This window comes from Elephantulus edwardii, unplaced genomic scaffold, assembly GCF_000299155.1.
Source record: "Elephantulus edwardii isolate Elephantulus edwardi_28Jun2011 unplaced genomic scaffold, EleEdw1.0 scaffold00020, whole genome shotgun sequence".
NCBI lineage: Eukaryota > Metazoa > Chordata > Mammalia > Macroscelidea > Macroscelididae > Elephantulus > Elephantulus edwardii.
The window spans coordinates 13,285,553-13,313,096 of NW_006399770.1; the positions used below are offsets into that span (position 1 = coordinate 13,285,553).

General features: G+C 37.8%; 1 protein-coding gene across 1 annotated transcript in view; it reads right to left on the reverse strand.

Moving 5' to 3' along the window:
* FRRS1 (ferric-chelate reductase 1) overlaps positions 1-27,544 on the reverse strand; it is a 62,163-nt gene that overhangs the window by 10,136 nt on the left and 24,483 nt on the right. The window contains exons 6-11 of the mRNA XM_006882437.1: positions 22,786-22,884; positions 20,803-20,950; positions 9,847-9,960; positions 5,649-5,764; positions 3,434-3,520; positions 831-928 (exon numbers count right to left, since the gene is read on the reverse strand). Of these exons, the coding sequence (XP_006882499.1) occupies positions 831-928; positions 3,434-3,520; positions 5,649-5,764; positions 9,847-9,960; positions 20,803-20,950; positions 22,786-22,884 (662 nt within the window). The remainder of the gene's footprint in view (positions 1-830; positions 929-3,433; positions 3,521-5,648; positions 5,765-9,846; positions 9,961-20,802; positions 20,951-22,785; positions 22,885-27,544) is intronic.

Here is a 27,544-nt window from a genome sequence, read left to right on the forward strand (position 1 = left end):
CATCAACAATCTGCATTATGCAGATGACACAACCCTTCTTGCTAAAACTGAGGAGGACCTGAAGTGCTTATTACAGAAGGTCAAGGACTGCAGCCTTCAATATGGATTGAAGTTCAACATCAAGAAAACAAAGATTCTCACCAATGAGCCAATTGGCAACACCATGACAGACGATGAAGAGATTGAGATGGTTAACACCTTTAGTATGCTTGGCTCTACAACCAACACTTTTGGTACCAGAATTCAGGAAATTTAAAAGACAAATTGCCTTGGGAAAGTCTGCTGTCAGAGACCCCTCCAAAGTACTGAAGAGTAACAATGTCAGCTTGAAGACTAATGTGTGCCTGATCCAGGCCATGGCCTCTGCAATTACTGGCTATGCATCAGAAAGCTGAACAAAGACTAGGGATGATAGAAGGAGAATTGATACCTTTGAGCTGTGGTGTTGGATAAGAGTATTGAATATACCATGGATTGCTAGGAGAATAAACCATTTCATCCAGGAGAGGGTGAAAACCAGGCTGCTCCTTGGAGGTAAGGATTCTGAAGCTCTGCCTGACAAACTTAGGACATGTTGCAAGGAGGGGCCAGTCCTTGGAGAGGGATGTCGTGCTTGGGAGGGTGGAGGGACAGCACAGAAGAGGAAAAACCTCGATGAGATGGATTGATTCAGTGATTGGGGTAATCAGGGTAAGTATGTCAGAGACAGTAAGTTTGGCACAGGATAAAGCAGGGTTAAGGGCTGTTGTACATAGGGTCTCTATGAGTCACAGGTGACTTGACAACACATAAGAACAACAAGAACATTTAAAAAGAGAAGCAATATGTACCTTGAGCTGTATATGGATGGCCTGAAGGCTGCCAGGAGAGGCTGAAGAACTGCTAGAGCCATCACTATGCATCCCAGGTATGGGTGAAAACCTGCATGCTACACAAAATTACATCATTTTATGGTCTCAATCTATCCCATTAATTTAAATCCTAGAATTAAAAATAATACACATGCATAAAATTTTTCATTTTCCCCATGGCTTTAAATATTTTACAATAATAAAAGTTACCAATCACTGAATGGCACATACCAGTACTTGTACCAGACACACACCAGCACATACTTTACATACATTGCCACTAATCCTCACTTCAATTCCTGATGGCTGGGGATCAGTATCTTTACTTTAAAAATGGGCGGACAAAGGTTCAGAGACATCACAGAGCGTGTCCAAGGTGGCACAGCACGGTGGAATCCATGGTCAGAATGTCACCTCTCCTCCACTAGGATGCCTGATGAACACAACACCAGGCCAGCCATCAACGGCCCTATTAAGATTAGCTGATATTCCCATGTCTCGAAGCATCATCTCAATATGTTGTAATCTTTTATTTAGATCTCTATACTTCCCTGAGCTGTAACTTACCTATGATTCCTTTTAGCCCAGTGTTTCACAGTCTCAGCCACTCAAAAAACAGTCTTGATTAAGTGAATAACTTGTCCAATATTACTAAAATCTTACCTTGCCCTGTTCAGGATGAAAATCTAGCCCAACAGATTCTGGTATACTTAGTTATTTTGCACATCTGCTCAAAACTTTGAAAGGTTGATTTTGAGTACCTCTCACAATGATTTCAGTAAAGAAATTAAGGAAAGGACTAAGAAGATGCTCTATTGTGCGACATGTGTTGTCAATGATTCTTATGCCTGGTTCATTCCAAGATCTGTGATGCAGAGATAGGAATGTAGGGCTTACTAAAGCATAGTAGGAAGTTTATGTAAATAAGAGCTAAAAACTGGCAAAATCCATCACTCCCTGTTGTCAAGTCAGAACTAAGTCAAAGCTGACCCTTCAGTGACTTCTGAGGCTGTAAACTGCACAGGAGAAGAAGGTTCACCCATGTCCCACAGGCAGCTTGTGGATTTGAACAGCCAGAGAAGCGCTACCTTTTGGTTCAGCATTACCATTCGCTAGGATGATGCCATCAGTGCCAAAAAAAACTTACAAAAGAACATTATAGATGCACTTTCAAACCAGTCAATTATACACAGGTAAACTGGTACCCTGAAGATGCAAAGTGCCTCTAGCTAATTAAAAAAAAAAAAAAAACCAGAACAACACAATAGCACCAAAACCAAAATTCTGCCACATGTTTGATATGTGCTGGTAAGTACTCATATAAGTGCTTTAAGATTATTAGCTCTTAATCTTTATTAAAAGTCTTTAAAGTAGATAGCATATTACTCCCTTTTTAAAGACAAGTAAATCAAGGGGCAGAGCTGTCAAGTAACTTACCCAAGGTACCCCAGGAAATCGGTGATGATGTCAGGATCTGAAACCAAGTCTGACCTTGAAGTTAAGCTTTAGCTCTTTCACTAATCTAGTCTTAAATTGCAAACACTTTTTGGTAAAATGTGTTATAAGCTATAAGTAGAGGTCCCAAAAGGGCATCTGAGTGTGTGAGTATAAATGCAGGGGCGAGAGCTAAGCTAGAGTTAAACATTCAGCAGTAAATTTCAGTCTATTCACTTGTGACATGGTACTATTATTAGTATCTACTTCCTTTGAGGCTTCAGCTTGAAAATACATCTAAAGCATTTTACACAGCCAGTCCCATAGCAGAAATGCCATTGGCTGCTAAACAGCTGAGCTCAACCCAACCAGTCTCTCTGTGGGAGAAATAATGGGAGTTTCCTCCCATAAAGTCTTGAAAGTTTGATAGACTGAGTTGGAGTTAACATGAAAGCAGTGGGGTTTTATGCTTTAATCATAATAGTTATGTTGTTATTTACTGTCGAGTCAAAACCAACTCAGAACTGACCCTCCAGCAGATTTTCAGAGACTCTAAATGGCAAAGGTAAGATTGTCCACCTTTCCCCTGCAGAGCAGCTGGTGGATTCGAACTGCCTGTCTTTGGGTTGACAGTGCAGCTGCCAGAAGTCAGCATTATGCATGTTCCTCAGATATCACACTTTCAATTTCTACCACCCAAGAGGAAAAATGAGGGGCCTGGTGAAACAAATAACTACATATCAGTCTTTGGGCAAAAAGATCTGGAAGTTCTAATCTTCTCAGAGGTACACTGGAAGACAGATCAGGCCATCTCCTTCTACATGGTCACAATTTTGAAAACACTAAGGACCAGCTCTATGTGGCACACACAGAGTTGGCAGGAGTCAGAATCAACTCAACACCACCACTCCTAATTTAGGAGAACAACTAAAGTTATAGTGCAGACAAATTATTTTGATGCAGCCTAAAAATACATTTCATTAACAAGTAATCTCTACTTGGCATTTTTTATCTCAGTGGCATTTGACCCTTCCTATTTCCGGTCCCCAACCATGTGAAGACGTTAACAGATAATTCAGAATAAAATAGCAATTTACTTACACATAAAATGGGAGAATATGAAAACATCTTGTTTAGGATATACTTACTCGGCTCCAGCCTGCTCTGTATATAAATGGCAGAACAAAAGCAATGCAAGTCAGGGCTGAAGTCGTGATCATGAGCATGCGATGCACCTGGAATGTGAGATGACAGAGGAGGGAGGTTTAGCTTTGTTAGAGAAGGATGTAGGTGCTGCTTTAGGGCAAGATCCTGGGGTAAGGTTGGCTGATGTTCAGCTGTCATAGAAATCGTTTGTGATAAGAAAAAAAAAAAAATAGAAGAACTAAGACAATCTAAGCATACCACTGAACTTCACAGAAAGACCTAAGTTACCATTCTTTCATTCTAAAGCATTTGTCAAGATTCCACTTGCACAGAACAGCAGGAGAGAGTATGCTCACTGAGCATGCTACCATGCCAAGTACTTCATTTCCTGCCCACACCATTCATTAAGCTCCAACATCAGATATAGAGTGATACCTGGCATATTAAGACTGCAAGAAAACCTAAAATATTATCTCTTCACGAGCTTCGGATATAATTGAGCAGACAAGACAAATATATGTGTAATAACTACAGTTAATAATTAATTCCAAATTAACATTGAAGCAAGACAGTAGAGATTAAATGCAGATTGAAATCTCAAAAATTATACCGGTAAAGATTACGTTTCCTGAGTATTCAGTGTAACTCATTGTCCATATCAGGAAAACAAGAGTGAAAAGAGCCACTATTGTGCCAGTAAAACAAAGTTTAAAAACCAGTGTCTGGAAAAATAGACTAGATTTTGTTGTTGATGATGTTAGGTGATACTGAGTCAACTACGACTCACAGTTACCCTACAAACAATGGATTGGAAACTTGTCCTATCCTGAGACATCATTACTACCTCTGCCATTACTAGTCACTGTGTCACTCCCTCTCATTGAGGATTATCTTCTCTTCCACTGACCTACCTTTCTCAACATGTCTTTTTTCCAAGACCTGGCCCCTCCTGACAGCATGCCACCTCAGGATCTGAGACAGTTTTTCACCATCCTTGACTCTAAGGAATTCATTTGGTTGCACTTCCTCCAAAACAGATTTGTTTATTCTTTTGGCAGTCTGTGATATATTCAATAATCTTCAGCAACATCACAATTCAAAAGCAAAGATTCCTCCTCAGTCTTCCTTATTCACCATCCAACTTTCAGGTGCATGCAAATAAAATTGTAATACCATGACCTGGATCACGTGCACCTTCGTCTTTAAACTGACATCCTTATTCTTCCTGTGCAGGATACATAGTCCCCCTATACTTATACGACAGTGTTAAAGACAGAGGAGGGTGTGAATTGATCAGGAGGAGTCATAACAATCTTCTATTTGAGATCATACACATAGGCAGATAAAAAAAGAAAAAGAGTATAAGCAGAGACAGAGAGGAGGAATAAGGTGGCACTGGAGGGAGAACAAATAAAAACTGACCCTGTCAGTCAAGAGTGAGAAATGAGACTAAATACAACAAACTTGAAAAGCCACAAATTCCTATGAATTCCTTTTTTCAATGTCTATACTTTTCCAATACTTTTGCTTATTTTTCCAATACTTTTTTCCTATAAGCAGAAGTTTACTTTCTAATTCAACACATATTCATTGATCTTCCACCATCTGTACGGGCATCTGTACTCCATGGCACATGAAGGATAGGGGCTGTGTTGCTTTTTTTGAAGAACATGTATTCATTCATGCTCATGTTTCTATGAGGAGACTGCCACCTCCTCTCACAGGAAGAGACAATATGAAAAGGAACACTTGCAGCTACTCTTCCCACCCACACATGAAACAGCTGATGTTCACTGGTGAGCTAAGGGCAGTCTGACATTCAGGAACTAAATGTCTTTATTCTGCTCTGTTGCCTTCCTGGGTTACTTTGTACTCAGTGCTATGGGTGAATGCTTTTCCAGCATCTCCCTCTTCAACTAGACTTAAGGCACAATGAGGTCATCTGAGTCCCACAGTTAGGTTACAAAGGGTCACACATGTCTCTCATACATTCTCCAGTCTAGCTTGAGATTTCATAAAGTGGTCTGCATTTTGAACTCCATCAAGCATGTTGTCTGTTCTCAATTGATTATGATGTCACAGAGAAAAGAAGAATTGGAATCCCATACCTACCATAGATATAATTGCATCAAGAATGCTTACTTCGTATGGTTTTGTGCTTGTAAAGTTCAAATCATATGGAAATTGCAGTAAACTTTTCTTCCCCAAAATACCTACCTGAAACCACAAGGCTTCACCAAAGAATAAAGATTTTGACCAAACAGGTTTGAAGAACCGGGCAACCAATACGCCAATGCTAGCAGTAGTCATCCACGCCACAAACATTAAGGCACCTAGATGTAAGAATGCACCTTGATTAAGATGAAATTTCATCAAAGGCCAAAGTTAAATGATTAGAAGACATAAAAATTCAGGAAAAAAAATGCATTCATATAATTCAAAAGATAAATCTAAAAAGATGATGCACATCATGGTTTTTACCACCACAATTATTACTTCTAATAGCAAATACTTCCACAGCTCTGTTAGGTGGCAAATACTATCTCTAAGTATTTTATGTAAAGCAATTCCTATTAACTCACTCATTGTCACAGGTTTAGAACTGACTCATAGCTGACCCTCTAGCAGGTTGTCAGTGGCCCTAAGTCACACAGTAGGAGATTGCTCAACTTGCTCCCCTGGTGGATTCAAACTGCTTGCCTGCCTTTGTATTGGCAGTATGTTTCCTTACCCACCAGATCACCAGAGCCATCTCATTCCAATAAAGCAACTACAGTTATTATTCTGGCTTTCCTGGATGGTGAAACAAAGACACAGAAAACTGAAGTAATTTGCCCAAGGTTACAAATCAGGACTTTTAAGTTATTATGGCTTTAGCAACTGTGCTGTTAAAGCATTTTGTTGTCTACTTAGTGTGGCTATTTCAGAGTCTTCTCATACTGCAACCTAATCAGAAGGGGGGGGGCAAATAGGAACAGTCTTTCTGAATCCAAAGTTATAAATCAAGGAATTGTTGCTGGCTGTTGTATTGTAAGTCTCTGACTTATGATGATGCAATATACAAAGGGACCAAATCCTTGTGATCAGAATTGTCAACAGTTAGTAATTTTTATAAGTAGACCACCATGTCTTTCTTCTTAATCTGTCTTCCTCTGGAAATTTTGTTAAAATCTGTCCCACATCCCAGCAGCATACAGGCCTCTACTGGCAGAAAAGTAGTGGCTGTGTTTAAGCAGCACTGGTCATGTATTATTAGACTCAGAGCTACTGCATGAAAGGTAAGGTTTCCACCACTGCCCCCAACATCATGAGTACAAATATATTAACTATAATGTTATCTTCAAGCTTAAAATTTTATGGCATTTGACCAGAACTCTACTGCTAACTATGCTGAATATAAAGAAATCATACAAAATAAGTAAAATACTCACAAAATAAAAACAGTTCACAATAGTATAGTATTTGTGGTGGTGGTGGGTGCCATCATGTCAAGTAGCTCTTATAGTAACACTATGAACAAGGGACCTGAAATTGCCCTCTCCTGTACCATCTCACCATCTCTGACACACTTGAACCCATTGCTACTGTTACTGTGTCAATCCATCTTGTTGAGTGTCTTCCTCTCCTGAAGGATCCCTGAAGGGTTAATGGCAATACTGAGGAGGCTTCTGCACAAGGAAATGTTCCAGAAATACCTGAGGTTCTTGAATGCTAGGGACCCTTAGGAAGGTCGAGGCTGAAGGCAGCTCTGATCTTGTTCTAGGAACTGCTCTGTGTCAGCACTCTTTGAGCCATTTACCCCTAAAAAGGTTAAGGACTGAGTTAAGTACTGAGGCTATGCAATATTTCCAAGGCTGGAATCCTGGGGCTGCAAACAGTCTTGGCACATCCCCTAGATATTTAGAGTCAACAGTCCTTTATTAGACTTACTTAACCATTACATTCTTGAGTTAAGATACAGTGAAAGAACACAGTCTTGGGTAGTCATAACTTGCTTGAGTGAAAACATTTTCTGTACCCTGAAAATTGTGTACATGCACCTCTGCATATGCTTCTTCCCTGTGCTATTTTTAGTAACTGTAGCTTCACAATAAATAGGAGGTTCAGCTTTAAATGGGTGCTATTTGCCTGAGAGAGCCATAGCCCTTCGCACTCAATCATCTCTCAGTTGTCTCTGCCTTTTGTGACCTGTGAACCCAAAATATGGGAAACTACACTCTCCCATGCTTATCTTTATCTTTTCAATCATGATGTCCTCGTCTAAAGACTGGTCCCTCCTAACAACAATCTAAAAGTAGGTGAGGTGAAGCTTTATCATCCTTGCTTTCAAGAGGGGCTCTGGTTGCACTTTCTCCACAATAGACTTATTTGTTCTCTTGACAGTTCATGGGATATTCCATAGTCTTCTCCAACACCACACCACAACTCAAAAGCATCACTGCATCTTCTGTCGTTTTTAGTCACTGTCCAACTTCCAGACACCTAGCAAGCAACTGAGAAGACCATGCTTAGATCAGGCACACCTTAGTCTTTAAACTGATATCATATATGTCAGGAGAAAGGCCAGCTGCAACAGTTCTATGATACATCTTCAAGGATATGAACATGTACGGCTAAGCACAATTGATAACAGTGCATCTAAATTCCAAAATCAATCTCCACAATAGTCTATGTGTTTCCTACTGCCAAAGGGGCCCTTTAGAGTAGTGAGAGAAGATCTTCACCCTGAAACCTACAGCATCCCTTTTCAGCAGGAAGTAGGTAAGAGAATACACCGTCCCCTTTTCCTTATGAATCAGGGTGAAGTCTCTCTCAGAAAGGAGTGATAGTGAATGGCAAAGGACACACTGACAAAGGAGATTAATCAGAACTGGCTTTGACAAACACTGTGCCAATGGGACAATTAAAACAGACTTTCAAGGGGAGGGGGAAGAGGAACGAACTGTGGGGGAGGGCAGAGAAAATAGTGCAACAATGAATGAATAAAAACCCAAAATCTCTGTAAATGTTCATTAAAATAAATAAAATTTTATAAAAAAATAAACAAACTGATATCATGGCTCTTTAGTACTCTGGAGAAGTCTCTGGCAGCAGATGTTCCAATGTAACTCATCTTTTTTCTTGTCTGCTGGTGCCTAGGGTGTTGGCTGTGGATCCAAGAAAGATTAAACCATTGACAACTTTGATCTCTCCTCCATCATAATGTTGCCTAATGGCCCAGTAGTGAAGACTTTTATTTTCTAGATGTTGAGGTGTGATCCAGATTGAAGGCCATAGTCCTTGATCTTCTGTTAGAAAGTACTTCAGGTTCTCCTCATTCTCAGCAAAAAAGGTTTGTCATAAGGTTAATGCAGGTTGTTAATAACCCTCAGTTCCACATTCTTCCTCATAAAGTCTGGCTTCTCAAATGATTTGTTGAGCATACAGATTGGATAGGTATAGAGAAAGGATACATCCGTGGTGCATACCTTTTTCTTGATTTTTAAATCATGCAGTGTTTCCTTGCTCTGTTTGCAGAAGTATAGGTATAGGTTAGGTATAGGCTTTTTCACCAGAAAAATCAAGTATTCTGAGATTCCCATTCTTCTCAGTATTAGCCACAATTTGTTGTGATCCACAGAGTCAAATGCCTTTGCATAGTCAATGAAACACTGATAGAGAGTACAGCATAGACTACATTATTTCTTTTTTTTTTTTTTATTTCACTACTTTTAAATCTGCTTTTTCTAACAATAAGCTGGGATCATTTTCAAACAAAATCATCTTCCATCTATAAAACCAGACCAGAGGAAATCAGAGCTTTGTTTTCAGACTACTGCTCTTCCAAACTAAAATAATCCAGTTAAATGAAAATTCACATTTAAGTGTATGCCATCTTAGCACTGAGTTCCTTGTACAACCTTAAACACCATAGCTATATTCTCAAAACCAAACTATTGCACCTCATATAACCTTTTATAAAAATGGTATCATTAAAACCCCATAAAGTTCCTAAAGGACAGAGAACTGCACCAAGAGTTTCCAAGGCTGTAAATTTTATAAAAACAGACTGTCTCAACTTTCTCCTACAGAAAAACTGGTGAATGCAAATTGTAAACTTTTTGGTTAGCAGTCCAATGCTTAATTTATCGCACCATTAGAGTTCCTTTTTCATGCATAACTCAGGTTAAAATTACTGGCATAGCCCTAACCTCCATTCTTAATAAACAACAACAACAACAACAATAATAATAATTATCATTATTATTATTATTAAAGACCTTAATATCAACAATATCTATAAATTCCATTGTTTAAAATGTAAGATTTTTGAACATCTGCTAAACTCTTTCCACCATTGTTCCAAATCTCATGAGAATTGAGTCATAAGATAAATACATTTCCTAGAGTTATAATAATAGTAGATGTAACTTGCCATGAATCTTCAGAAGCAGCGAAGAACGAGATCCTCCTATGTTCTTTGGACTGTCAATCACATTGTATTTTCCAAAGGTAACCAAAGGTTGCTGGGCATGCCTATAAATGTAACCTGAAATTCAAAATAAAACAAAACAATTTCCTCAAGAGAGAAAGAACAAAATCATACGCATAATTCAAAAAAATATCCACAGAAATGTCATTTATAGGGAAAGACAAAAAACACACACGCATGACCTTTTTGGGAAAAGTTAAATAATGCCACCAAACAAGAGATGACTCAAAATAAGCACTAGCAAGGTATGTTATAATAGAGGAACTGGTGGAGCATAAGAGACTAGTTAACCAATAGTAAATCAAAATTTACTGCTAAAAATAAATAGGTAACAAACGAATATTTCTAATGTAAATATCAAAAGAGAATACAAAAAAAAATTTTAAAGTAGTAACTATTGATTTGGAAGCGGGAGCGGCATCCACTTCCGTAATAGCTTGCTTCCAGAAACCCTATGAACCTGGAGAGAAGATGAGAGACACACAAGTATTGAGGACTCTCCTTCATAGGGTCGCTATGAGTCACCTGAGACTCAACAACATTTAACAACAACTATCGATAGTAAAGATTTGGAAACAACCCAAGTGCCCATCAACAAACAAATGGATAGAGAAACTATGGTATATTCACATGATAGAATATTATGCAGGACTGAAAAACAAAGAACTCATGAAATATTATACAAAATGGGTGACCATAGAGGACATTATTAAATATCTCAGTGACAAAAAGACAAATACTGTATTATGCAACTGTTATAAAACAGGACTGACATGAAGGTTCGGGGAAACTAAATAAAGAGGGGATAAATAGTGCACACAGCATTGAAACAGATGAGGGAGACAACTGTTTAAAAGGAATATATGATGAAGTATTATTGGCATAAAAAGAGTTCAGACTAAGAGCTGTATAGTAAAGTGAACTGGGCAGGGGGGACTGTATAATAATGAAAGAAATCTTTTCCAAAGGAAAAAAGCTAACAGGGGGGTAGCGGGGTAGGGAGGAAAACTGGCAACAATGAATGAATGGAAATCAAATTCTCCATAAACCTTCATTAAAATCTCAATTAAAAAAAGTAGTAACTATCATCTACATTCAGAATCCTATATTAAATTCACAAATACTAACTCTGAGGACAGGGACTAGGTGGACGTTAAAAAAAATTTAAAAAGGCATTTTGATGCTATGTTATTTTACTCAAATTCTAATGGCATTAAAAATTGGGAATTTATAATTCTTTCATTGTTGTGTATATACTTTGTTTTTACACAAACACACTTTCTAGGTTTGCCAATCATTGTCTTATCCAGGTCTTTTTGTATACCTGATGTGCTAATTTTTTTAAAGACCATGTAAAAGTTGCCACAGCTTTACTTCTGAAAAGGCTTCCCAGTGACAGGTAGTAGTTGTGAAACAAACGTAGATGGGTACATGTTATTTGCATAATATACAGTAATTAAATCTATGAACACATAGAATTATTCCAAGTGTGTGTGTGTGTGTGTGTGTGTGTGTGTGTGCGCGCACGCGTCTACCTGTGTGTTTTCTAGAAACCTACTCTACATTTATATTCACTTTTAAACTAAATATATAAATACCAGAGTGTTCAAGGCAACTTTTTTTAAAATGTGGGTCAAAAATACATAAACAAGCCACATGTTCATCTTTAGAAGAACAAAACTGAACAAAATTCAGCTCATTGTTCTTGAATAGGAACCGACCCATAAATGACCCAACTGTAGGTTTTCAGAGATCAAAAATTCAGAGATGGCCCATCCTTCTCTCAAGAAGCAGCTGGAAGATTCAAACCAAGCACCTGTGAGTTTGCAGCACAATAGAGAATAGGGAAATAAATTTTGAAGCATATGTATTCTTCAAGTATGATGCCACTGTGATCGAGAATAAAAATAATTAATGAGTTTTGTAATAATAGTTATTGATGGACCTTGGACCCAAACAAAGAATATCAGGTCACAAAAAAGAACTAATAGTTTCCAAAAGGAAATAATTAAATAGACCATATTATCTGTCAGTGTACACCAAAACTGAGACTTGATAAAATGGTCCACCTACCTATTTACAAAGCTAAGTAATGTTCAGATTACATAGCTAATCAAAACTAAAATCACAGGTCTCTTTAGAGATGAATACTAACCAATTAAGACACTTCATATCAAAACACCTGTGATGCAATCAAGGTATTATTCAAAATAAGTTTTTATCCTTTTGAAAGAGTTTTTAAAGAGGAAAAAATCCTCAGTGTTGATGTGATCATTTAAATCAAGATGCATTTGAAACAAAATAGAAACTAGGAAAGAAGGTTGATTAAAAAAACAAACTAGCAAGCCTAAAAAATTAAGTCTGTAAAAAAGTCAATAAAATAACTGAGAGGTATTTTTCATGAGTCGCAGGCAACTTAACACCACATAACAACAAGATAAAAAGACTTAATACAATGTTAAGAATAAAAAGGGTAATCTAATTGCTGATATAAAAGGTATTCTTTGAAATTACATGAAAATGTTATATAAACTAAGGTGGTGGTTGTTGCTGTTATTGTTGTTATGTGCCGTCGAGTCGCCTGCGACTCATAGCAACCCTATGCACACATCCCTAAACCCTGCCCTATCCTGTGCCAATATAAAATAATAAGTGACTCAAAACCCTATCTATATGAAATGGATAAGTATTTTATAATACAAACTCATTGCTGTCAATTCGGAACCAACTCAGCTAATCCTGCAGCTTTTCAGAGGCTGTAAATTGCCAGGGAGGACATTGCCCTTGTTCCTCTGATAGATTCACGCAACCAGAGAGGGACAGCAGTGCAACTCCCTACAGACTATGCCACCAGAGCTCAGCTTTTTGAGATTATATACAGTTACAGAAAGTTATAAAAGAATAACCATAGTAAGCAATAACAACAAAAGGGGAAAATGTAAGCCAAATATTTCCATCCAAAGGCCCAGACTTTTGGGTGAGTTCGGCTATAAGCTATTAAAACTTTTATTCTGTTCAGAGTAAAGTTCATTCTAATAGCGAACCCAAAACCCGGTTACATGTGCATATGCACATAAACATGTGTACACACACAATCCCACAGCCACAAACAACAAGATTTTATGAACAGGTAAAAACCTTTAAATAAATTTAACAAATCAAATCTGTTGTGCAGTAATAGAATAATAAAACATGGTCAAGCAAGATTTACCCCAGGCATCTGAGTATTCACAATTCAAAAATTTAAAAATGTCTTCTCAATACTGCCTGTAGATGTCTCTCTCCGTGTCCATATGTGCCTTCTCTGACTACACCAATCCAATCTAAATATCATCTCTGACATCAACTGTAAATGCACTAATGCACTACTTTTCCCTCTGACTCACACCACCAGGGTTAGATCAGATCTCACAAGTTGTAAGGACCCAACCCCCCAGGCTGTCATGTCTACCCCAAACTTCAGATAGAGCCACAAGCTTGAGAGTTTCTCACCTCTGACCTATTGACTATGAGTTTGAGGTTTCTCACTATCCCCTCAAGATGCCAGCTGTAAATTCCAGTGGCCCCTTCCTTTCTGACCTGACAATAAATTCAGCTATTACTATCACTGATTTGATTATTCAAAGTGTTCTAGCTTGAGCTCAGGGAAGTTCTTCCATTTTCCTGAGCTCTTTTGACATGCCCCTGTCCTTTTCCTGAGCCCTTGCTAATGTTGACACTACAAGTTATTTGTATTTCTCCTGTGCTAGCCTTGGAATTAAACACTCTTCCAAGGATCCTCAGTTTTTTATTGAAGAATGAGTGTCTAAAACTCAGGTATGGATGCTAGGTGTCTTCATTGTTCATAAAGTGTCATTATTTTCCAGGCGTTCTCAACAAAGGTAGAAAGCCTCAGTATGTAAATTACTGCATATGTGCACATATATCTTTATTTTTCTACCTGTATATCTATTTTTTAAAAAAAATTTATCAGCTCAATACTTATACTTAAGGTTCTAATCCAACATCACAGGGTTTATGCTAATCTTTCTTCTTTTCTTATTTTAACCTTTTTCCTGTTATCAGATATAATATTACATCTTTGGTCAAGTATTATATACACATAAAGCTATTCTACTAATTAAAAAATCTAAGTATTTACTATAAAATTATCACATTACATTCTTCTTATTATTAGGTGCCATCAAATTGACTATGATTCATAGAGGTCCTATGAACAGGTCTGAATCTTGCCCTATTCTGCGCTATCCTCACAATTCTTAGTAGTTTAATGCTTTTTCTCAAAGCTAAATGGACATAAACGACTAAAATGGTGAGAGCTTTGTTAGTATGGAGATTAAAAAACTGATACTTCATTAGCTTAATGTACTCAAAAAATATGCTTAAAACTCAGCTTCAAAGGGGGAGAAAAGAAAGAGCCACAAAAATGTAAAAAAAAAAAAAAAGATAGTCTAATTTTCAATTAGTGTAATTTTCAATTACAAGAAAAACACTTAAGAAATTAAAATTACTGCATCTATGAGGAGTACTAATGAAAAACAGGTTGCATTCCATCGAGCCTCAGAGAGAAACTACAGATGAGCTTAACCTTCATTTAAAGCGAAGGCCAATGCCATTTTGAGTTCTATTGTTTGGCTCTTTTATAATGTTTGAAGCTCAGCTGCTCTAGGTAAGGTTTTAACACAAGATACCACAGCATTATTTTAACTATGATAGCCCTAAATTTTTTAAATAACAGGTCTTAGGATAATGTTGTTGTTGATTATCTTCAAGACGAGCACAACACATGGTGACCCTATGAACAAAAGGCCTGAAGCCCCTCTACAATGACAGACTTTTATCAAGGTTCATGGAATTTCCAGAGGCATGTTATTTAGGAAATGGATGCCACTCCTGCTTCCAAACCTGTCATAGTATGATATGTGGCATTTAGTCACCTGCAATATATAATGACCTTATGTACAGAAGCTCTGAACCCTTCACTGTCCTGAGCCAGTCTCACTAATTTCGACACATAACCCCCATGGCCCCAGGTACTGTAGTAATCCATCTCACCCATAATCTCCCCCTCCTGTGCTGTCCATCCACCCTGCTGAGCATGATGTCCTTCTCTAAGGACCAGTGCCTCCTGGACATGTGCCCAAAGTAAGTGAGGTGGAGCTTCAATACTGTATAGCAGTGCTTTTAGAAAATTGGACAGACATGGGAGGTTGGGGAGAGAATAGGAAAAGAGTGGATAGATAATGAACAACGCTGCAACATAACAGATGAGGGGAAGAACCATCTGAAAGGAATATATGATTAGGAATTATATGTATGACAAGAATCTAGAATAAGGGCTGCATTGTGAGTTGAGCTAGGGGAGGGAAGGGGGTAAAAAAATGTACAACAATGAAAAATATCTATATCTATACATATTTTAGAAAGGATCACATAAGGATCTCATTTAAATGTAGATACTGATTTTGTATCTCTGGGGTGGCTGTTGTTGTGTGCCATCAAGTTGGAACAGACCATAGCTGACTCCTTAGGGTGTTTTCAGAGGCAGTTAATCACACAGAAGGAGACAACCCATCCTTCTTCCCTGTGGAGCAGCTGGTGGATTTTAACCTCATAAAAATGTAAATTATCAGTAGGGTCAGGGTAGGGGATCTATTCTGAATGAAGTGGTTTGAAGCCCTATTGAGAAAAAGTTTAAAATTGATCAATGTGTAGTAATGGTTTACCCTAACAACTTGTCTTTGTTTTCTCAAAAATAACAACTGGAGTGTCTTCAGTGCTGAAATGTCTTCAATTTCTAGACCCTCCAAGGCCATACCAGATGATTTGTGCTCTAGAGACCAGCCAGACCAGAAATTAGTTAGTTGAAGACCAACTAATTTCAAGAGGCAAAATTTAACCAACGAAGCATATGCAGTGAGGCTGATAGAGCTTGCTGGTTAGAATGTATTAATAATATGGTTTTAAGTGGGAGGGGGCAAGGGGGAAACCAATAACATATATGAACAAAATTTAATATAAATGAAAGATGGTGTAAAAAACACAAAGCACATGCATGAAACACAATGTATATGAATTACTGTATGCAAACCAACAACAAAAAAAAGTTTCCTACACAGGGAAGGAAGTCAAAGTATTTCTTCCTGGGGATGTGGAAGTTCTTCAATGGGAACTTTTCCAGATCTTTCCATGTGTTTGTTGCTTATGATGATTCTAATGTTGTACCTTTTGGCTAGAATAAATCTGTCATTTCAAGTAAAGTACAAGAAAATCTGTGAAACTGAATTCAACCAGGCTGCCTTATTTTTCTTAAAAAAAAAGGAAGACCAAAATCCTTGCCGTCAAGTCAGAACCAACTCATAGCTGGCCCTCCAGCAGGTTTTCACAAGGCTCTGCACAGGAGACTGCCCATCTTTCTCTTGTAGAAGATGGTTTCTTCTGGGTTCAAACCACCAGAGACGTGCTGCGTTTGGGTTGGCTGCACAACCTCCTATGAACTATGCCACCTGTTACTTCTTAAGTGTGTTTTTCTAAGTCTCACAAGTTTTATGCAATTGACAGAATACAGTCTTCCCAGATTTTCAAGCGTTCCTTTGAGTACAAACTATTTGAACTTCCTTCTCTGACAAACTTCGACATTACGCCATTTCTAAATTTCAAAGGTTATACTGTATTTTCTGTGAGATCTGTAGGCCATTTCAGTCAATTACTGAACACAAAGTAATAGTGGGGACCAGGTAGTGAAAGTGAGGGAGCCCAGGGAAGACCCTGACGCTCATACCTTGCATCCTGGAGGAGCAGTAGGGGGGAAATGTTATGGTCAGTAGGTCAGAAGGTCATTCCTTAAAGAAGACCACCATGGGAAGGTGGTGGGATGGAAAAGAGAGGAAGACCCATGGCCAGGTGGATTGGCACAATGACTGGATCAATCGGCTAGAATGTGTCAAAGATGATAAGGCTGGTACATGATAGGACAGAGTGCAGATCTATCCACAGAGTTGCTGTGAGTTGTACTCAACTTAACAGCACCTAACAACAACAGGTCAGAAGTAAGAGTGAGGTGTGGATTCCCTACATGAGGCTGATGTCTGCCCATCTGGCAATCTGAAGAACATCCACTTAAGGTATTATCTCTGGTCTAGTTTCAGATGACTTAAAGTGTTATGTGGGAGGATGAGATCTGAGATGATTCAGAAGTGGGATTTAATTAATTTTCACATTTTCAGGCATGGATATCGATTGATTTTTAACCACAAAACAAATACTGAAGAGATTACTGAAACTGCGTGGATTTCACACTTATTTAGGTTGAAGAGATTAAATGATTGCTTTGAAGAAAATGAGCTTCAATATCACAAAGTCTCATTACTAAGTATTCAACACAGACATGATGCACTGCATTGGGAAAATTTGCTGCAAAGGACTTCTCCAAAAGTGCTCCAGAGAAAGGACATTAGTGTAAAGTCAAAGATTGTGCACTTAATCCAAACCAAATCCAAAATGGTATTTTAATTTGTTTCATATGCATCTGAAAGTTGGGATAATGAATAAGAAGTCTAATCCATGCCTTTGAACTGTGGTGGTGGCAAAAAATACCCAACATCCCATGGACTGCCAACAGAACAAACTATCTTGGAGGAAGTGCAAGCTGTGTGCTCCTTAGCAGCAAAGATAGTAAAACCTTGCCTCGCAGATTTAGGGCATGTTTTCCAGATGCTCCAGCCCTTAGAAAAAAAAGCATAAAGATGGAAAGGTAGAAGAAGGTCAGAGAAAAAGAAGATCCTCAAGGAGATGGATACAATGACTGTAAATGGGTTGGAGCATGGCAGAGACTGTGAGAATGGTGTAGGATTGGGCTCTAGGCTTTTCAGCTCTGCTATGACTGATGACGCCCCAAAACAGCAATACCGTGTAATAAAAGGGATGATGATTTATGCAGTAACTTTCCTTTGTTCCCTGACATAAAAGGATTGGAAAGTGAAGTCGCTGAGGCCGTACTCTCCAGGTTTGTTTTCTTTCCTGTGCATTGCAACTGGTAAAGAGTATTATAATAGTTACACATTTTGACTAGCAAACATATTTAAGTATAATAAAACCTACTAAAGCTAGGACTTGAAGAATCTGGAAACCACTCAGAGAAAGATATATTTTCCACTAAATAGAGAATGACAGAAGAATGATGACAGCATACTATCAAAGGTGAAAAACTTGAGAGGCCCAGAAAAACACATCAATCCTTTCCAGTTCTGGCTCTCATAGCTCTTTCTGAGCTCTTGCATTATTATATCATGTACATTGCAAAATATACTAAAATAGCATTTTTAATGAGATAAATCTGAAAGAAAGGTTCAAATACTTGTCCCTATGTTACTTTTAATGTATGCAGCTTATTTGGGAGAACTCCATCCTAGGACACCAAGTTACCACACTACAGTATACAGCACACAGAGTGCATATTATCATACACATTCCAAGAGGATCAAGTGAGTGTGGGATGCAGTTCAAAACCTGTATTTCCAGTACACACCCTAGGTAAGTATAAGCCATTGGCGCTTTGAAAACAACAAAAGGCAGAGAGCCTCCCTGCCATATCTTCAGCACAAAAACTATAGCAAGGAGGAGAGTAGAAATGATAAAATAATGCTTTATCTTTCAGAGATTTTGCTAGTGGTGCCATATGCATTCTAGTCAATCTCAACTTATAGGAAACCTGCAGGACAGAGCAGAAATGCCCCACACGGTTTCCAAGTGCACAAAGCTTTACAAAAGCAAATTGCTAAACTGTCACACACAGCAGCCAGTGGATTCCAACTACCAACCTTCAGTCTGGCAACCAAATGCCTTAACCACAGGCCTACCACCAGAGCTCTTAAAATGGAACATTTAGATACATAACATACTTAAGGAGCTCTGGCGATCTAGTGATAAGAATCTAAACTAAAATTCTGAAGAAACATGGTTTAAATCCACAGGACATGGATAGGCAATCTCTTCTTGTGCAATTAACTGACTCTGAAAACCTGCTGGAGGGTCAGCTATGGGTCTGTCCTAATTCGACAGTACACAACGAAAACATACATACTTACACTTATTACAATGAAAAAATTAATTTGTTAGGTATTTTACATTCTGAAGTATCCTGGAGTGAAACCAGGATATTCCTTGGAGACAACGATTCTAAAGCTCCATCTGACATATCTGGGCATGTTGCAAGGAGAGACCAGTCCTTGGAGAGGGACATTATGCTTGGGAAAGTGGAGGGACAGCGCAGGAGAGGAAGACCCTCAATGAGATGGATTAACTCAGTGACTAGAGTAATGGGAGTAGGTGTGTCAGAGATAATAAGGTTGTCTCAGGATAGAGCAGGTTTCAGAGCTGTTGTACAGGGGTCATGACTTGATGGCACATAACAACAACAACTAAGCATTGAATAATTATCAGGCTCTCTGAGATCTACAAGTCTGGGTTCAAATTCCAAATCTACCATTTACTTGGGCAAATTAACATCTCTCTTTAAGTCCCCGTTTCCTCATAGATAAAGTAAGGGTAACAATAAATAGCTGATCTGGTTTCAGGTTCCTTAAGTGGCACTCTATTATTAGCCAAACCCACAGATACCCCAGAAGATCTTCCCGGCTGACTTTCCAAAAGGAGTCTTGAAAACCCTCTAGAGCTCTCCTCTCTGTCCACATGGGGTCATCATGAATCCGAGTCAACCTGACAGCAAAACCAACTTGGACTTTTAGGAAGATTAAAAAAAAAATCTACCTAAGTAGATTAATATTATCCATTTAAGCCCTTAATCAAGAAAGTCTTTTTCAAGCAGTACTTGTTGTTCGTACAAATGATACAAAAGACAGGATAAGGCTCTGATAACTACACATATTGCCAACAACTAATTTACAAGTGTTCCCAAATGTTCTCTAAAATTTAGAGTAGATGTTTTACCCTGTTTCAAAACTTGACAAGACTTTATCTGTAGAATAAAATCTAAACCGCATGACAGAATACGGAACACTTTTCACACACTTTTCTCTCTCTTCCATTTCAAATGCTACCACTCTTCTTTTAGTCCATCCTCTGATCTTTCCAGGTTCTTTGCCCATATCAAAGCAGGCCACATCCTCAAAGTTCTGGGCATTCTTGCCTCCAGTGAAAAGAGTCACTAAGTAGTGCACTTCCTATAGTTATTCAAAGCATCATTAGTCATAACCTTAAAATCTAATTATTTCTACTAATATGTGTTATATTAGAGCAGGGTAGGCTTCCTATAGATATACTACAATTTCAGATTCCTAAATGTGTTGTCAGTCGTACATGGCATGAGATTCAGATAGAAGAATATGGAACAGGGAGTACAGCATGGCAGCAGGACAGATTGAGTCATTCTAGAACTCGCTTTGACCACACATACGCAGAGGCAGACATTCTCCTTTCATGAGAGGTCTTGAAGCAGTTTAATCAGTTGTTGGGGAACCAACATCTTTACTTCCTCCTCGCCTCACCATGGTTGGCTCTGATCCAGGAAGAGAAGTTACTTATTAAGCAAGCTGTCCCACATGAAACAACATCTCTTCCAACAAACCCACAGCCACTTCTAGAACATGCCCCAACTTACGGCTTCTTGGCAGGTATTTATCATTTTTCTAGTCCACACATAATTTACCAATCAATAGTCATAAGCATATCTGCTTTAAAAGATAGTTGAAAACAGAACTAAAAATTTAAAGAAAAGCCAAATTTTTAAGAAGGAAAGGATCTTGGATAAGTCTTTATCTATACATGTGTATGTATCAAAAATAAGCAAGTACCAGAGATCTCTCTAATGAAGAAAAGAAGAGCAGAAAGAAAGGGGAGAGGAGAAAAATACTAAAGATTAGTTTTTACCAATATACTTACCATCACTGGATGCACCATCTGCTATACAAATGTAGTAACTTTCATTTAGATCAAATCTATTCTTTAAACCAGGAAGGCTGATGTTTCTTCTGAAAGAACACTGCATAACACCATCCACCAACCTCCAAGCCATATCCTCAAGATGACCCTAAAAATACATATAATGGACCTTCTCAACACTCTGCAGAGATTTGCTAAAAATAAGATATGATCAAAAGCCTGACCTGCCAAATATCCTTTCTCTGAGACTGTATGTGTATATTTTATCTGCAGTTCCATTGTGGTATTTTTTTTTTCATTTCCTTTGAAGAATACTGAATAATTTCTCTCCTATTTATTTGCCTTTCTCCTAATTGGCAAGAATATTATTTTTACTTTCTATCAGAATCCTATGATTCCTCTTGCCAGATTAGAAACTTTAGATGATGCATAAACTCCATCCAGCCACTGACATGCATTTTGAAACACTGAAGAAATAACTTAGCAAGTCATACTCTAATAGTCAAAATGCAACATGCGACTGGATAGACATTCCAACTTGGCTGTCTAAGCAAACCTCATGGGAAAGCCATACATAGACTATAACATACAGTAAGTAAAAGACACTGCTCTGTTCATTGCTTAGAAATTGTTAAGTGGAAAAGGCTCTTCTCTACCAGAAATAGGGTACCTTGACACAGGCACAGATGACAAGAGGGCACTTACAATGACTGCCCAAGAAAGTGAGTGTTCCTCACACTCACTAATTGGGTAATTCTTTGTCTCTACCAGAAGCCTCATCTTTAAAAAATGTGTCTATACCAATGAAATATTTTTTCTTTTACTTTTCAAAGAGAAGAGTGAACTGGGGGAGGGATAGGTAGGGAGAAAAATGCAACAATGAATGTATGGGAATCCAAAATTCATGTAAACGTTCATTAAAATTAACTTAAAAAATTTTTAAAAATGTTACAGTAAACTCTAAAAAAGGAGTGAATGCCTTACAAATGTTATTAATTGAATTTTGACCCTCCAAATTGTGTGATGGAAATCCTAACCTCAAAGCTGTGACTATAATCCATTTAGGAATTAATTGTCTTTATTACATAAGTAAGGCAAGATTAGTACAGGCTGTATCTTGAATCAATCTCTTATGGAATCTGAATGAGATCAAACAAGCAAGCTGGGAAGCAGAGATGAGGGAAGAGAGATGCCAAATCCCATGAAGACTGCCCAGCAGCAGAAGCTCAGGAGAGACAAGGACCTTTCTCCAGAGACAACGAGAGATCACCTTCTCCAGGAACTGAATTCACTCTGAATTAACTTTCTGGACTCCAAAACTATGAGAAAAATAAATTTCTGTTTGTGCTGTTTCTGGTACAGCAGCACTAGATAATTAAGACAACAAAAAATAAAATATTCTTTCTTAAGATGTAACAAACAGGACTGAAATGACACAAGAGTACAACTCTTCCTACCAAAGAAATTTGTCTTCTAAGTTCTGAAACAAAGAAAAGTTCCCACCTACAGAAAAATGCTGTTGCTAAGACTGCACTTGGGCTTTGTAACTGCCACAGTTAGAAGCTATACTATAGCACAGCCATTGTTGTTATTGTTGTTGTTAATATGCCTTCAAGTGGCCTGTGACTCATAGTGACCCTATGTACAACAGCCTTAAACTCTGCCCTATCACGTGCCAATCTCACTATCTCTGACACAACTACCCCCATTAGCCCAGCCACTGAATCAATACATTTCATCGAGGATCTTCCTCTCCTGTGCTGTCCCTCCCACCCTCCCAAGCATGACGTCCCTTTCCAAGGACTGGTCCCTCCTTGCAACATGTCCAAAGTATCAAAGCTTCAGAATCCTTGCATCTAAGGAGCAGCCCAGCTTCACCTTCTCTAGGACAAACCTGTTTATTCTCCTAGCAGCACAACCATGCCAGCCACGAAGCCAGAGGTGGACCAGAAAAAGGGAGATTGTCAAGATTTTCACACCTACCTCAGAGTCCATCACAGGGTGACTTCGTCCAGTCAGATGGGAAGCCTTTATGTACACAGTCTGATGATCACGAATACATATATATGCATCATCATCACCCTGAAAAATATTTGCCAATTAGAAAGTCTAAATGCATTTCAACACTTTTCTAGACCTTCATTTTTTTACATTAAAAATGAATAAAATCAAACAGTGTTTAATTCTTTTAAAAAATAATTTGTTTCCTAATCTTAGATATTATTCGCCTTTGAGCTGTGGTGCTGGAGAAGAGTACTGAATGTACCATGGACTGCCAAGAAAACAAACAGATTCATCATAGAAAGGATTAAACCAGGCTGCTCCTTGGAGGCAAGGATTCTGGGGCTTCGTCTGACATACTTTGGACATGTTGTAAGGAGAGACAGGTCTTTAGAGAGGGACATCATGCTGGGTAGAGTAGAGGGACAGCGCAGGAGGGGAAGACCCTCTATGAGGTGGATTGATCCAGTGACTGGGGTAATCGGGATGGGTGTGTCAGAGGCAATGAGATTGGCACAGGATAGAGCAGGGTTTTGGGCTGTTGTACATAGGGTCGCTATGAGTCACAAACGACTCGACGGCACATAACAACAACAACAATCTTAGATGGTATTGTAACTTCGAGTTAATTGGTTCTGAAATTTACATATTAAAAATAATTTTATTTTAGTATAAAAATCAATATAATTTCATTGAAAAACTGTATTTCAACATGTTTACATGCTCAAAAACCCATTACCAATTGAACACTGCTAATATTACTTCTTTAGTGATCTCTGGTGGCTTAGCAGTAAAGAGCTCCATCACCAACCCAAAGGCATGGGGTTTGAACTCACTGGCTGCTCCCCAGGAGAATAAGGGCGATCTCCTCTCATGAGATTACAGCCTCTGAAAACCCACTGGAGGGTCAGCTATGAGTTGTGAGTTGGTTCCAACTTGAAGGCATTTAACAACAGTGACCACAAATATCTGTATCCTACATATTTTAATCCAGAGAAGGAAGATGGGCAAACTCCTCTCATGAAATTTACTGCTTCTAAAAACTCATTAGAGAATCAGCTATGAGTCAGTTCTGACACAATGGCACACAACAACATATTTCAATGACTATCAATAGACTATCCTGGGTTGGATATTATGGGTACTTTAAAGATGAAAGACCCTATGATCAAATATTGCTACAAATCACACACACGGAATAGATTTACTGTAAAACTGGAATTAAAAGACCTGAATATGAAATGCATTTGTGTTGCTATTGGTCTAATCTTTATCTTTGTCTTCAATATTCTTAAAACTATAAAGTTAGATCATATTATTTAAAATTATAAGGCTACATACACAATAATTTTTAAAATGATTACTGCATCTTCAAAGTACATTTAAGTGGTGGCCTAGTTGTAAGAATCTGTGCTGCAATCCCAAAGGCATGCAGTTTGAATCCCTCAGCTGCTCCACGGAAAACGGATGGGCAATTTCATTCAATGCAACTACAGCCTCGGAAAATCTGTTGGAGGGTCAGTTATGGGTGAGTTCTGACTGAATGGCACATCACAACAACACATGAATAAACCAGATTTTAAGCTACTGCTTGTAATTCTGATTCTTTCACTTCGTCCAAGGTGCTCTCATAAATTACACAATTATACAAAAGTGCATGAACTGTAGCCACTTAACAAGAGTAAATAAATTATTTATAATAAGTTATAATAAATTCTACTATAAATACCAACAGGAAATTCTAACCTGTTTCATATCTCAGAATCAAATTTATGCAAGGCAGTTCCACTTATCAAAATTCTCAAGGACATAATCTTAGAAAGTAATTATTCACAGTATACATCTTATACTCAAATAAGACTAACTCAATTCAAGGTAAGAAATGAAGATTAGCCATAATATAATCATCCAGGAGTCAAAAAACTACCCATGCACCAAACCAGCTCATTTTTTGTTTTATTCAATTGGAAGGTAGGGATTTTCACATATTTAGTTCTAAAAGAAAAATACTATATGAAAACATATGAAATGAAAATATATGAAATTCAAATTTGAGGGTCCGTAAGTAACAACATGGCTCACAAATTCTAAATTAGTTAGTATTTGGACCTTTGCCAAATACTTTTGCCTACCCTTGTTTTAAACAATCAGCACATGCTTTTTAGAATGTGTATAACCAAAGACAAATATTCTTCTGTGATTTAAAAACTGTTAATATAACAAATTAGTTTATTTTGAAGCAAATGAATAATAAGAAGGCTAAATCATTAGTGGAAGATCTACTGCATGAAGCAATTGCATTTATTGTACTGAGACTTTATTGGGATTACTTGGGAAATGACACAAGAGTGAATATTCCATAAAAGTATTATTATTACTATATAGCAATTTCAAATTTTCTCATTGTAATAAAGATATCAGAGTAATTAGGGGGAAATCCTTATTCTTAGAGATACATGATTAAAATTTAAGGGTGAAATGTTTATAATGTCTATAAAATACCTCCAAATAGTGCAGAGGAGAAAAAATAAGCGTGTCCAAATATCACATAAGTTGATTGATATTTATACTTCATTTTTTAATTTAATATGACCAAAGAAATAATCCACATGCATAAAGCATGCAGAGCCAGCACAGAGAAATAATGTACAAGGGAGTTACATAGTCTGTACATCTGTTATGTGCATAAAAATGTAATGCATATATACACAAAGTATGCTTCTAATAAAACGATCAGTGGTAGAAAGATGGGTAGTCTCCTCTCTTAAAGACGTGCAGCCTCAGAAATCCAATGGAGGGTCGCTGTGAGTCAGAATCAACTGGATAGCAGTCTATCCCACTTAGAGTGGTAAACTCAAGAAAAGGCTAACAATTGTTCATCATACTAGTCTATAAACTCTCCTGTAAGTAATTTATGGCTGCGTGGGAAAGAGAGAGGGACCAGACAGGCAAATAAAAGGGAGAAGTCCAAGTCACAATATTGGAGGGAGAAGATACCAGAAAAGATTGAGGCAGCAATAAAATGTTTAAGATATTGCCTACCTGACAAGACACAACAAAGTCTGTTCTTTTATTAATATGGTTAACCACCAAGAAGGGGGACGAAGACAGAGAGACAGAGATATTGAGAAAATGATAGGTTAGTGTCAGAGAATTCATTTTCATGTTCTACCGTCTAAGAGAAGATAAGAGGTTAGTATCCCACAATTTAGACACTGAGAGAGTATCTTAGAGCAAAATTATACAGAGTAAGGAAGGTAGAAGAGTGGAAAAAGAATGTAATTAACTCCTATATATGATATACTTTATATCATTTAATACCTGAAATGAGAAATTTGATTTTAGGAATTTGGATTTTAGCAAAAATCCGCATACTAACAAGTCACTGTCACAAAAAATATGGAAAATTACACTTTCAATCACTTTTAGTGACAAAGTCTAACACTAAAACAGTCACCATCATTAATTTACAAATCAAATTGAGAAAAGGTATAATTTCTCTAATCAGAATTCATAACAACAGATAACTGCAGTGTTTAAATCAAGAAAAATTAGGATATAGGAATACTTTAAAATTTAAAAATAAGAATTAAAATATGTGTCATAGATAAGTGTTTCTTGAATTGGAATAATATTGTCTTCCAGGAGTGATTGGTCAATGTCTGTAATCGTTAGCTGTCACACCAGGAGGGTGAGGATGGCATGGGAGAGTATGCTCCCAGCACCTAGTGTATGGGGGTCAGAGATGCTGCTAACCATCTAATAATGCACAGGGCACATTCCCAAACCTTTGGTTAGGCCAAAATGGAACATGTGCTGAGGTTGTGAAACACTGAAAGTAGACTGCAAAATCATTCAAAAGCTCATTGATATAGAGTGGGAACCAATTCATAGCTCCAGGGTTTTCCCTATATATTATGGGCGGAAATTTTCCATCTTTCATCTAAGGAGAAACTGGTGGATTCGAAGCACGACAGAGATACTACCTTTACATTAACAGTACAACTTCCTGTGGAGTGTACCACCAGAATTCCCTAGCAAAATCATTACTTAAGACAAAAAAAAAAAATACACAATATAATGTAGCTGTCTACTTTCCTTAGTTTATTTTTTTTAATATCCTCCAAAGTTTTCTACTCTGATAATAAGAGATGTTGGACAATTGAGCAACAATTATGGAAAAAATATTCTGGAACTTGTGTTGAAAGTAACATGTTATTGTTGTGTACTGTCGAGTCAGAATTAGCCCATAACTGACCCTCTGATGGTTTTTCAGAGGCTGCAGTCACTAGGGAGGAGATTGCCTGTCCTTTTCCAGTGCAGCAATTGGTGGATTTGAACCACGTGCCATCAGGATTATAGCACAGCTTCCTACCACTAGGCCACCAGAGCTCCCTAATATGTTATTATTTAAGTTAATTTTTAATTTGAAAAGTGTTAAGTGAAAGATAACTAATTTAAAAGATTATACTTGATTAAGCCTTTAAAGTTCAAATAAATGTACACTTAAATTTTATCATCACATCTTTTGTTGTTGTTGTTGTGTGCTGTCGAGTCGCCTGCGACTCATAGCAACCCTATGTACAACAGCCCTAAACTCTGCTCTGTCCTGTGCCAATCACACTGTCTCCGACACTCCCATCCCAATTATCCCAATCACTGAATCAATCCACCTCATAGAGGGCCTTCCTCTCCTGCTATTTTATCAAAATTCCATTCATTAGTTCTTTGTACCATTTCC